Source organism: Macrobrachium nipponense, chromosome 40 (genome assembly GCF_015104395.2).
Source record: "Macrobrachium nipponense isolate FS-2020 chromosome 40, ASM1510439v2, whole genome shotgun sequence".
Classification (NCBI taxonomy): domain Eukaryota; kingdom Metazoa; phylum Arthropoda; class Malacostraca; order Decapoda; family Palaemonidae; genus Macrobrachium; species Macrobrachium nipponense.
Window position 1 is genome coordinate 37,669,903 of NC_061101.1, and position 13,082 is coordinate 37,682,984.

The 13,082-nt window shown below is 37.2% G+C and overlaps 1 protein-coding gene and 1 long non-coding RNA gene across 2 annotated transcripts in view; both read right to left on the reverse strand.

Moving 5' to 3' along the window:
• The window catches only part of LOC135212343 (uncharacterized), a 42,791-nt gene extending 39,221 nt beyond the window's left edge, over window positions 1–3,570 (reverse strand). The window contains exon 1 of the long non-coding RNA XR_010313875.1: window positions 3,436–3,570. This is a non-coding gene — a long non-coding RNA (uncharacterized LOC135212343). The remainder of the gene's footprint in view (window positions 1–3,435) is intronic.
• Window positions 3,571–3,661: 91 nt separating this feature from the next.
• On the reverse strand, window positions 3,662–12,738 carry LOC135212342 (uncharacterized). The gene is made up of 5 exons (XM_064245746.1): window positions 12,654–12,738; window positions 11,835–11,989; window positions 9,471–10,436; window positions 6,685–7,173; window positions 3,662–3,844 (listed from the first exon to the last, which is right to left on the reverse strand). Exons 2-4 carry the CDS (start codon window positions 11,907–11,909, stop codon window positions 6,733–6,735), a joined length of 1,482 nt encoding a protein of 493 aa, XP_064101816.1. The 5' UTR covers window positions 11,910–11,989; window positions 12,654–12,738; the 3' UTR covers window positions 3,662–3,844; window positions 6,685–6,732.
• Window positions 12,739–13,082: the final 344 nt, after the last annotated feature.

The following is a 13,082-nucleotide window of genomic DNA, read 5'->3' on the forward strand; positions in this document are numbered from 1 at the left end:
TACAATTGGAGAGAAAGGTCTCAGGTACAAAACAAGATCAAGAATTACAATTTCTTTCTTCCTCTACAGTAAATTTTATAGAAGGGACTAAAATTATTGAGATTATTAAGGAATTCCTGGAGGTTTTCGTGAACTGGCCAAATACAGAAGATATCATCCACATATCTAAACCAAATAACTTTTTGGGGCCAAATTCTTGGTAAGAGTTTTGTCTCAAAAAACCTCCAGGAATTCCTTAATAATCTCAATAATTTGGTCCCTTCTATAAAATTTACTGTAGAGGAAGAAAGAAATTGTAATTTGAATTTTCTTGATGTAACTGTCCATATAAATGATAGAAATTTCACCTTTTCAGTCTTTCGAAAATCAACTAACATTGCCTCTTTTGTTCATTACTACTCCAATCACCATCAAAATGTTAAATTCTCTGTTTTTTCTGGGATGTTCCTAAGGGCTTTACGTGTCTGTAGCCCGCAGTTTATTGATGCTGAAATTAAAACTATATATGATATTGCATCGAAACTTAAATACCCAAGGACTTTTATAGATGTGGCATGGAAAAGAGCTAGAAATTTTTTTTATTCAACTGATGACAAACTTGAATTTAGTAAGCATAACATTCTAAAATTACCCTATGATGAAGGGTTTTTAGATATTCCTAGAATTTTGAAGCTTTTTAACATAAATGTTGTTTTCAGTAATATTAATGTCAAGAGTTTAATAATAAAAAATTCTCCTAAAGATCTTCCAGGCTGCATATATGAAATTCCTTGCAAAAAGTGTGATAAAGTCTATTACGGACAGACCTGTAAATCTCTTTCACAATGTCTCAAACAACATCAATATTCTGTGAGAACTGGGCAAATATCGAACGCATTATTCGTACATATGAGAGATTTAGACCATCCTATTAACTGGAGTCAAGCAAGAGCCTTAATCCCATGTAATGACACAGTTAAAAGGAATATCATTGAATCTTGTTTCATCAAGTCAAATAATAGAAATGTTCTAAATTTAAGTCTTGGTTTATTTAAACTTGATGCTTTCATTATGAAAAAGTTGTAGATAAATATAAGCAACAAAATTAATATATTCAGTTTTTACATGTTTTGGACTGTAAAGGTACTTTGTAATTTCGGTTAGGTTTGTGACCGTGTGATATCCGATAATCCTGGATTATCTCTTTTAATTTTTACCCTTTTGACAATTAACCATCTGGTATTCTTGATCTTGTTTTGTACCTGAGACCTTTCTCTCCAATTGTACTTCATTAACTCCTTAACAATGTCTGAGTAAAGACGAAAGCACTTGGATTTCTCACTATCATTTTCCTGTGGGATTCGCTTACTTATATATATATGTATATATATATATTATATATATATATATATATATATATGTATATATATATATGCAAGCTATTTGGGCATATATTCCCTCTTATGCAATTGAAGCCAGTGGCATTATTCGCATGTGCTATATTTCTATCTAGACTTTGAATTACTCTAATAATTAGTAGATGGAAAGAAACGTGAATAATTTTTTTCTTATTCCTGAGCGCTTGCCTAAAGAGAAAAATTGACATATATATATAATATATATATATATATATATATATATATATATCATACATATATATATATATATATATATATATATATATATATATATATATATATATATAGTCAATTTTTCTCTTTAGGCAAGCGCTCAGGAATAAGAAAAAATTATTTACGTTTCTTTCCATCTACTAATTATTAGAGTAATTCAAAGTCAGATAGAAATATATATATATATATATATATATATATATATATATATATATATATATATATATATATATATATATATATAAATATTATTTTCCTTACAATTCGCTTCTCAGGCTCAGGGATGTTTGTGAGTAACTGGCCAATATTCATATTGAGAATTTTCAAAAAATTGTAAATGCTGAAGGTAATCTTTTATCAGAACAGGATATCAGATCCAGGTCAAGAAGGGGTCGCCGTCTGTGCCGGTATTATTCCGTAGGCGTAGTTCAGTTCGGGCCGGGGTCGTCTTTGGTTGTAAGGGCTGGTATTGGTGCTGGTATCACGTGACGTTTCGACCTTCTCGCAGGTCATCTTCGGACAAGTCGGTTGAAGAGACTGTAGCAAGAAAGTTTGCGGGGCGGTATTTATAGTGGCTCGGACCTAGAGTTGCATTCTCATTGGTCAGGCCGGACTTGGGCGAAGTCGAGGGTCTCGCCTCGAAGGTCTCGGGGATTCTCTTGTGCGAGCGCCACAGTAGTGTGCCTGGGGAATCCTATCATCCTGTGGGGGCTCCTGATTATCTGGCATTGTTGGGGAGTCGTTCGCTGCTCTCCGGGCAGCGGTGGGAAGGAGAAACGTTTCTTGAGTGATGTTTAAATCTGGTTTCTCCTTACCTATATGGAGAGCTTGTAGGAGGCGCAGACGTCGGGGATCCGTTGTCAGATCTATTATTTCGATATTAGGGATAATATAATTTCTTTTTATCCGTTTGTTATGAGCAGTCCTGGCTAAATACCGCCCCACAAACTTTCTTGCTACAGTCTCTTCAACTGACTCGTACGAAGATGACCTGCGAGAAGGTCGAAACGTCACGTGATACCAGCACCAATACCAGCCCTTAAAACCAAAGACGACCCCGGCCCGAACTGAATTATGCCTACGGAATAATACCGGCACCGACGACGACCCCTGCTTGACCTGGACCTGATATCCTGTTCTAATATTCTAATAAAAGATTACCTTCAGCATTTACAATTTTTTGAAAATTCCCAATATGAATATTGGCCAGTTACTCAGAAACATCCCTGAGCCTGAGAAGCAAATTGTAAGTAAAATAGAAAAAACAATATATAAAATCAACTCGCTTAATTCTGCCATCCTTTTTAAGAGCATTTGCCTAAAAGAGGGTCTTCTACCAAAATTATAATAATAATAATAATAATGATAATAGCCCACCTGAGTGAGAGGACGACATCGGTTGAAAAACACTGAATGGAAGAAAATAAGAACAGCTGCAATGAAAGAAGTGGACTAAAACTACTTTCTCATTTTGTTGCCATTTTACAACCTCCATCGCTGAAATTTTTTTGGACCTCAGTCAAGGTAGTACCATAGTCTTTGTACTCACTTTGAGTCATTGGATTTCACCATCGTCCAGTGGGGCTTTGCGGATGTACGCTACATTCTATGCATGCTTGGTTTTCGTTTGTTATGCATGCTCATTTCTTATTGGATAACAATGTAACCATACGATAGATTTATTACATAAATCTGACAAACAATGAAATACGTATACTTTAGAACAGTTCAATGGAATTGTGAAAATGTCTGTCTGAAAATAAGGCCTACCTAAGAGCTCAAACGAGAGTTGCATATGTTATGAAGATGCCCCACCATAACTTACCCTCACGTGGCTGAGAGAATCTCTGGTGTAGTTTCTATACCTTTCTGACAACAATTTGTACTCCAGTAACACTCGCTTCCCGCTAAAAGTGACGCCTTCCCCATCCTGAAAGAAGAAAAGGATTTCCGTCAAATTGAGAAAATGTCAACAGGAAGTACTGGTAAAAGAACCTCGTCATCTTCTATGCACAAAACGCGTTAGAGCAGTATTCTGAGTACCCGGAGTAACGAAACTGCGGCACCACTTTCCTGTATTAAGACTCCCAAGTCTGAGGACAGTTCCAAAATGAATTCCAAGAAGCAGACTTGCCGGTCAAATGGATACATCTGGAGGCGGAAGTGACACTTGAAGTCAACGGTTACTTCTTTCTCGTAGACGAGCGGATTCCCCTTTCCACTGTAAACTATATCTGCAAAAGAAGGAGAAACACATTACGTATTGTGAAAAAAACTTACAAGGTACAGCACAACAACAGGCAACCCAGACGGATATGGGATATATATATATATATATATATATATATATATATATATATATATATATATATATATATATATATATATATATATATATATATTCTTATAATGTAAGTTTTGTAATGCAATTATAATTTTGGTAATATGGTTAATTCACCTCAGAACCTGTGTATCATGTTATGAAATGTGTTTTTGTGTTCAGATTCCCACATTTAAAGATAACACATGTTAAGTAGTGTAACTTTTAATTTTTAAACATACATAAGGCAGAGAGAGGAAAAATGTACGTAAGACAAAAAGAAAGAGAATGCCTGAGCCAGCTGATTTCTTTATCCGCGCAAACATGCGTAGGGACCTCCCAGGCAACATCGAGTCCTTCGAGAACCTTCCCTACAATGATGTTATTCATGTTTAACATAGAGAGATGACGTAACATGTTTTCGTCTTGAACTCGATGCTAATCGACCCATATGCCCATACGCTTACGGGGATAGAGAACTATTCATTCGATTCTGATACCTGGTTGGGTGCGTTAGGGAGAAATCTCTCTCTCTCTCTCAAACCTCTCTCTCTCGCGCTCGCTCGTTCACGAGACTGTTTCATTAACGTAATGTAACTCACATTTATATTTGAGCTGGTCACTCAGTAACTGTCTTAGTGTATGTGTTGTTTGTGGAATCTGAGCATAATGTTATTAATATTATTTTTGTGAAGGCGCCCACGAAAATATGGAAGAGGTTGAAATTGTAACAGGCCTTTTCTTTTGATTGAGGAGTTGCAACTGCGTATACGGGTATTTTTCAAATGTTTTGAAGTGCACTTCGAGGATTTATTTTACAAGGTTTTGATAAGATTATCATTTTTAATACATGTTTCTTCTGCTTTGTTCTTTTGACATATCCATTTTAGATGCTTAATGTTTGTACTGTCAATGCTTTAATTGTTTTCATACTATGAATTATGTATTTTTGCATTGTCTTTATTTTGTTTAATTAGTTTGAATAATATTTTATTGTGTAATTGTTTGAATCTAACACTTTCAAATTAATTTGTATTTAATTAAATTTCATTTCAAATTTAATTATTGCTTTATAATTTAATTTAATTAATTTTCTTGATAAACTTAGATTTAATTTTGCTTGATAATTAATTTAAGAATTAATTAAACTTTTGTTTTCAAGTAATAACAATTTCCCTGAGATTGTGAATTTCACTTATGAATTTTGAATTTAGAAATAAATTTTTGTATTTAAAATTTATATGAGCATTTTATTATACCACCAGTATTATATTTTATTTTTGTTTAGGTAGAAATATAGAGTGGTAATTGTGCCGTTTCCCTCAAATGAATCAGAATCAGGTAAATACTTAGTTTTGAAATTGCAGAAGGAGTGATGCCCTCTAATTAAGATGACCTCACATCCATTTTAATGAGCTTAGACTGGTTGTTTTCTTGACTGTTCAGTTCTATAAGGGATCACCTTTAGAGTATTCAGTCGTTTAGTATTTGTGATGAAGGGTCAGGTGTCTGGCTGTAGTGAGGTAAGCAATAACCAAGTACTTGATCAAACTGTGCCCCAAGTACAAAGGGTGTCCTAGACCCAGGAATAAAAGGGTCTCTTGTGCTAACTAGTACAAATGGTAAGTGTAGTAACCAGATACTTGGCAATTTGGGTTAACAAATATTAATGGTGTCCAGACACAGATCTTTGGCTACTTCCCCTAAGTATTAATGGTATCCAGACCCAGAAACTCTAGGCCACTTCGTCACAATATATATATATATACATATATATATATATATATATATATATATATATATATATATATATATATATATATATATATGAGAGAGAGAGTGGCGGGGGACATGGATATGTGAACATTCAAATGGGACCATCATTATGTAATGTATGAATTATCAAGTAAGTGTAACTTAAATCCATCTAACTTTCAATTGCAGAGGAATAATGATTTCCAAACCAAAAATCTGGACCCTAAAGCACGCACAAATGACTTTTAATGAAAACGCTCTTAAAAAAAAAAAACATACCGAAACAGTCGCCCTACTGACCAGATCTAATCTATCTCACATGGATGCAAGATAGAAATAGGTGTTGTGCTTTGTTCTACCATCGTTTGTGAGATACAGACCTTTAGTAAATTTACCTGTGATGCAATAAAATAATATATCTATACATAAACTTCTATTACTTGGCTTCAATGATAATTTTGTCCCTAGTCTCGTCGCGCAAAAATGAGCAATGTAATTTTTAAAATTGTATATTCAGCTGAAATGATCCTATAGTCCAGCAATTCCCAACCAGGGTTCTACGGAACCATGGGGTTCCTCATTCCATTATCAGGGGTTCTGCAAGAAGTCTTGAAGTAAATATGTATTGCATGTGACGCTGATCTGAATTTACACAGCTCGAGTAGCAGTGGTAGATATTATATGATGTATATTAAGTAATACATACATACATACATATATATATATATATATATATATATATATATATATATATATATATATATATATATACACACACACACACACACACACACACACACACCACCACACACACACACACACACAGATAAAGGTTTCCTAAGATATGAAAAATAGTTTCAGGGGTTCCTTGAAGGTATAAAGGTTGGGAATCTTGTAGGCAGTTGATATAGTCCCTATTTCAACGGCCTACAAGAAACTGTCTCTTGCTCCCAGAAACGGATGAAATCGAGTGATCCCGTGGGGATCGCGTAACTGTACCTTCGAGTATAGAGGTGGAATCATCAGGCAGAGCTCTCGTCATGCGGCTTACGTATAGATTATCCGAGTGGCTGTCCTGTTTAGCAGCGCTGAGTGTTCCATCCCGATACTTGAGCTGCGGAACCCAGACGGACTGCTTGTTCTGCAGCTGATTCGCCTTATAGTTGGCCTGATGTTCTTGTACTTGAGCCTCCGGTCTTCCCACTTAGTGGTGATCATCATATCCACCCCAATGCTGAACGAAGTGAGGTCGAACTCCTTGATGGAGGTGATGTTGAAGGAAATGTTCACCGGCAAAGCCACCTCCTGGACGTTTGGTGGGGGAATGTTCTCTGAGTACAGGTCAGGTACCACAACCACTGAGCAGTCCATCTCGTCGCTCTCGTCAGCGCAGTCCATCGACAAGTCACATCGAGCCTCTTTCTGAATGCACGACCCGTCGTTGCAAGTGTACTGACTGGTGTTGCAGGAGGTCAACAGGAATTTGGTCTGAAATACAGATCAATGCAAGCTGTTTCACTGAAAGTTTTTCGTTCATTTATATGCCAGCATTTGGATTTAAATAGAGAATGGAATCGTTTCTTACTTAATGGAAAAGAGACCACAAACAGGGATGATTACCGTCGTGAATTTCGCCCCACGACTGGGCCCCGGTTATTTCCTGGTGTTATTGGAGAGAGATAGCCTAACCCCTCGGCAAAGTCAACATGCCCCAAAAAGAAGGTCGAGTGGAAAGGTACTGGTTTTTACAAATTTAATTACAAAAAGATCCCTCCTTTACTCTAATATGTACAATGGAACGACTGCAAAACACATTAATGAAACACTGCTGCATCTCGCGTTCAAATAAAGCCACGTGACACACACACTTGTGGAGAAATTGATTAGTGAAAAAAACTGATAAATTCGACATAGGAAAAAGGCAGATTACACTGATAATGACACTGATATTACGTGAATCCCGTTGATTAAAACAAACCCTGGCTGACGGACATGGGAATGAAAAATCTTTCCATTACAGTGGGTACACGGTCCTGGTTGTGAACATAAAGTGATGAGGATCTATACTACTACCTTGTTGGGTGCCAAGAGAATAAGGCCACCGAATCGCCCTCTGCTTGCTCCGTCGGCCTTTTTGTAGTCCATGATTCTAAGATCCATAGTTATCTTATCCGAATTATGACAAGTGTGATTCAAAACAAGATTCAATTACTATTAACAATACTGTTCGTGAGATTCAGCAGCTTCAGAAGTATAAATTACATACAACGATTCATTCATAAGGGGAACCAATTCTCCCGCTGCCTGACTTCTTCTTCTTCTCATGCTAAGTCTAGAACGCAGGTGGAGATTTAGGTCGAGAAAAATGGAGCTCACACTTTTCGCGACATTTACCTATTACCTTAAGAAAATCTGCAAGTCTGGCATCTATTTATATACAGACAATTTACTCCCCATTCAAGTCAGTATTCCAATCCAGTCTATCCAATCTGTCAAGAAAAGGGTTTTGTCTGGACTTGTCCTCACTGTAGAAGAACCAAGTCTGTGATATAGAGTCCCGACAAGACCGGCAAGAGCCTCTTTCCCGCCTTGAAACAGTTTTAGCCGCGTAACCAGACCAGAAAACCTGAAACCACCTCAAGCCAATCATCAGCCAGATACCAACTCGCAAAATAAGCTTAACCAACTCCTTACGCCCTACATCCCTAAAGTGCAGATTTTTCAGACACCTGCTAAATTTCTACAGGCCCTCATTGGCTGGGGAACCGCTGTTGCTATCGCTGCTCAAGGAACAGATGTCAGTACACCCAAGAGATAGGTCACATCTCTGATCTGGAGGACAATTGCACTGTAGGAAATACTGGACAATGATTATCTATAATATATGACGTATAACCAATTTGCTGTGTTTTTTCTTCTTTATTTAATCTCTGTGAAATATCCTGTGGCTGATACAGGACATTACATAGTTAAACTCTTTCAGAATGGCATAAGAAGCTAAGTCTTGTTTCAGTTGCCGGAAGTCTGACCTTCTTATATTAAATTTTCATATATATTTTTTTTTCTGTTTTCGTTCTGTCCAGTACATATAAGCCTTAATTCTGTTGTCTTTTTGTCGTCTCACAGCCAGCCATGTTATGCCTTTACTGACTTCTGAAAATACAGCTGTCATGCAGTCACGATTCGCCTAGCGACCTATCAACCAATGATATTCACTTGGCTTTTCCCTCCAGTTAATCCATTGAAGAAGACAAAATAGATTGCTTCGAACAAATGCTAGATATTACATATTAATCATTCTTGTCGTTTTAATTCATTCATTCATTCACTCAGTTTATGACAGAAGAAATGTGCAAATCTTTTATGTTTAAAAACCGAGATGTTGCACTTCATATCTGACTGTTCTCATTGTTTGAATGCAGAGATCAAACCTAGATATTATAGACGTATTTTTATATATGGGTTTTCTTGTTATATTTTTGACATCAGTCTTTGTTACGTGGAATCGTGCTAGATGGAAAATTGACTTTCTCTGTAAATCTTGAAATTACAACTGGTAAACCTAAAAGACACGTTTAGTCCTCAACCATGAAATGACTATGCATATACATAAAGCTATTTCATCTGAAATCGACGCCATGCACAGCAGTAGTAACCCCACCAAGTCGGAGATCTATCCATCCAAACCCTCGCTACCATTCGTAGTAGGTACTGCTATATTTTCCCCATCTCCATCGTGCATTCAATCCTACTGAATCATCTTTATAAAAAGCACAATGACCCACCTCTTGCTGCGTACATCGATCACCAGTGAGCGTCCATGTGTGGACCCCAACAGGATACTCTCCTCTTGTCTTCAGAATCATTCTCCCAGAAATGTTTTGATAAAGGCGACTCTTCATGACCCAAGTCTCCTCCTCAAACACAATCATGGTATGCCAAAGACCTTCAAACACCAGCCTGTAGTCGCTGTTCTCTCGAAAAGAATAGTCTTTATCCAAGAGAGAAACTTTACACATTCCTCTCAATCTCAGGTCTGGGTAGGTGGTGAAGTTACACACGGTACAGGCCTCGATTCCACAGGGGCAAGCTGCCCATTTGTACGGATCATGACTGACAGTTGCGCCACATTGATATTCTGTCGTCACACTCCTATAGAGCGAGAGGAAATTGAACCATTCCGGTGTCTTCCTGTCAATAAGCTTGTGCCACGTTCGGTTTTGCAGGTCTCCTTCAAAGCCAAGCCAGAAGAGGTGAGTCCAAATATCCTGGCACTTCTCTCGTTGCGGCCAGAAAGCGTGAAACAGCATCTCATTCAGTTCTGGCTCTTGCGGGAGGACTATTTCTCCCTTGATTTTATGGCACCAAGATAGAGCATTCTTGAAACTCCTTTTCTCTGAAAAGAACAAGTAAAACTCGGGGACGTGATCTTTGCAAATTGCATCAAGATCCATTTTATCAAGCGCTACAGTGCCAACTATCTTTAAGGAACTATGCCTCAAAGTAATAAAGGGCTGACGATATAGAGATGGATTTTGACATGTCAGTAGCTCTGATATTTCACTCGACGACAAGGACGTGTTATAGAATCTATAATCAGCAAAGTCCCCATCCACCGACTCTAGAACATGGAATCCGCCCTCAGGGGAATACAGCCTCTGGCCGAGCACAAAACGTCCACCTCCTCGCACTGCTAACTTGTTACCGACGCCAATTTTAGAATAGTCGATCTTTAAGTTGACTCTAGTTTCCTGAAATAGAACAGAATGGTAACGTTAATTACTGGGCAGGACCAGGACGGAAGGTTTCTCAACAAGACTGGATATTAATCCCAGAGATGACTGACCATCCTGGCAGAGTGCCACCTCTGTATATGGCGCCACCCTTCAAACCAATGAATCTCCATACATCTCTCTCTCTCTCTCTCTCTCACACACACACACACACACACACACACACATATATATATATATATATATATATATATATATATATATATATATATATATATATATATATCAATGAGGAGAAAGACATAAAGACTTGCTAAAAGTGTCAGTTTATTCCCGACATTTCCAGATTTACTTAATTTCTGAATTTGTCCTATTTTTGTTTTTTTTTTATTTTTTTTACTTTTAATAATTTTTTCCTATTTATTTTACGTTTTGTGTTTTTTAAAGGTGTCCTTTTAGTCTTTTTAATATTTTAAGTTTGTAATTATTGTGCAACTTTTATCTTTAAATTTCAAATTCTTAGCTTTTTTTAATTTATTTTATGTTATCTATTTTGTACAGCCCTCGAAAATGTAATGAAGACATTACGAAACGTCGGGAATAAATTGACCCTTTTAGCAAGTCTTTATGTCCTTCTCATTGATGTATACCCGGCTGTGGCCACCATTGTTTTATATATATATATATATATATATATATATATATATATATATATATATATATATATATATATATATATATATATAGTATATTTATAATGTAAGTTTTGTAATGCAACTTATGATTTTGGTAATGCAATTAATTCCCCTCAGAAACTGTGCATCATGTTGTAAAATATGTATTTATGTGTTCAGATTCCCATATTTAAAGATAACCTGTTCAGTAGTGAGAAATTTCATTCTTTAAACATACATAAGCAGAGAGTGGAAAAAGTAGCATAAGGCGCATAGAGAGAGACTGCTTTGTCCGAGCAGAAATTGCTGTTACCCATCCACTTTAAAATAGTTGAGTTAAGCTCATTTTTTATCGTCCTAGGGATCCCCTTGACGAACACAAGGGGACCTATTCATCCACGCATTCGTTTGCGTAGGGACCTCCCAGATGCGGCAAGATCTAAAGAGTCACAACCTGTTTTCTTCCTCCAAGGGATTTTAAAATCTTCTGTTTCTGACCCTTGTATTGATCCCATCCTTAGAGGCTAGAAAGTTCAAAGATCTGATTAGTTTGTTGTGATTCTACCTAAACTTCTCCAATGTTTGACTCTGCAATAATCTTTCTATCTTGCCCAAATAGTAATAGGATTAAAACAATGGTTTGATTATGCACTTTCCATATAATCTTTATTTATGCATTAACCGAATAACTCAGAATTCTTCACCTGAAATAGAGCCATCCAGTGACAAACTGACCACTCACTTGTCCATCGTTGATGAGGTAGAGGGTGCGGCCGGTCAGGTTGAGTGCAACACCAAAGTGGACCCATTTGGACATTTTGGGCTCGTATCTGATCGCTTCCGCAACGACGCCGCTGCAGCAGAAGACGTGTATGTCCCTCTTCTTCGGGACGAGCTCTGCCAAAAACGGGGAACGTTAGATAAAGGAGGTGTGTTACGGCAAGTGGAAGGCGTGTAGACCTACTACTACTACTACTACTTAGACTTATATAGCTAGCCTCACGCTGACCTGGCATGGGCTCTCACTCAGCAGAAGGCTGTAAGATTTAGGCCTAACCTCCTTAATGTAGACCGTGATGGTATGTTGTTCGATTCATATTCTTCATATTACGTTAAAAGAGATATAGAATTTCATGAGGGCAGCGTGTGTCCTACAGCACCACCCAGTGGTAGTAGTGTAAGAATACTACCACCATAAGTCCTATGTGTCATAAAAGGCGACTAAACGGACAGCTGCTGCCTTGCTGTCTTACTTTTTTAATAAAAGGCTAGGCCCACCGCCAATAACTGTGGAAACTGCTGCCTTGCAGGTGGACTTTTCAGGCGAAAGCTAGGCCCATCGCCAATAACTGTGGTTGACGGCAGCAAGGGTATGCAGTCGTAAAAACCCCTTTGCCAAATAATAAACCATGCCTGATGTTGTAAGGAAAGGCGCACACGGCAACCAACCCCTTAGTGTAGGGATAACGGTGGGAAAGAAGAAGCTTGTGTTCAACAGCAGTTTATAGCTTCGGGACCGACAAACGGGGAGATACTTAGAGAGAAATGAACAAGAACTCACCCACCAGCAACTCTTCGCTCGACCCGTTGACGGAATAACTGACGAGAGGGATGTGGGATGTGAAATGGCGTATGCGGAAATGAAGCGTCAACGTCACCTGTGGGTATGAAATATTGAAAAATTAATATAGAGCTATGAAATCTCCTTACTAATTATGAAACAAATATTCATTCGAAAAGAAACCTATATTCTTTTATTAGAATATATTTTCTTCGTCTTTTAAATCCCTGTTAAGATGTCTGTTAACGTATATTGTTTTCCACGCGTCAGATGTAGGAAAGTGAGGATGTGAAACTTCCTTTGATCATATATATATATATATATATATATATATATATATATATATATATATATATATATATATATATATATATACGTTTTTAATCACAATACAACTTTCAGATGCAAACGGTGTAAAGAGTGCAGGCA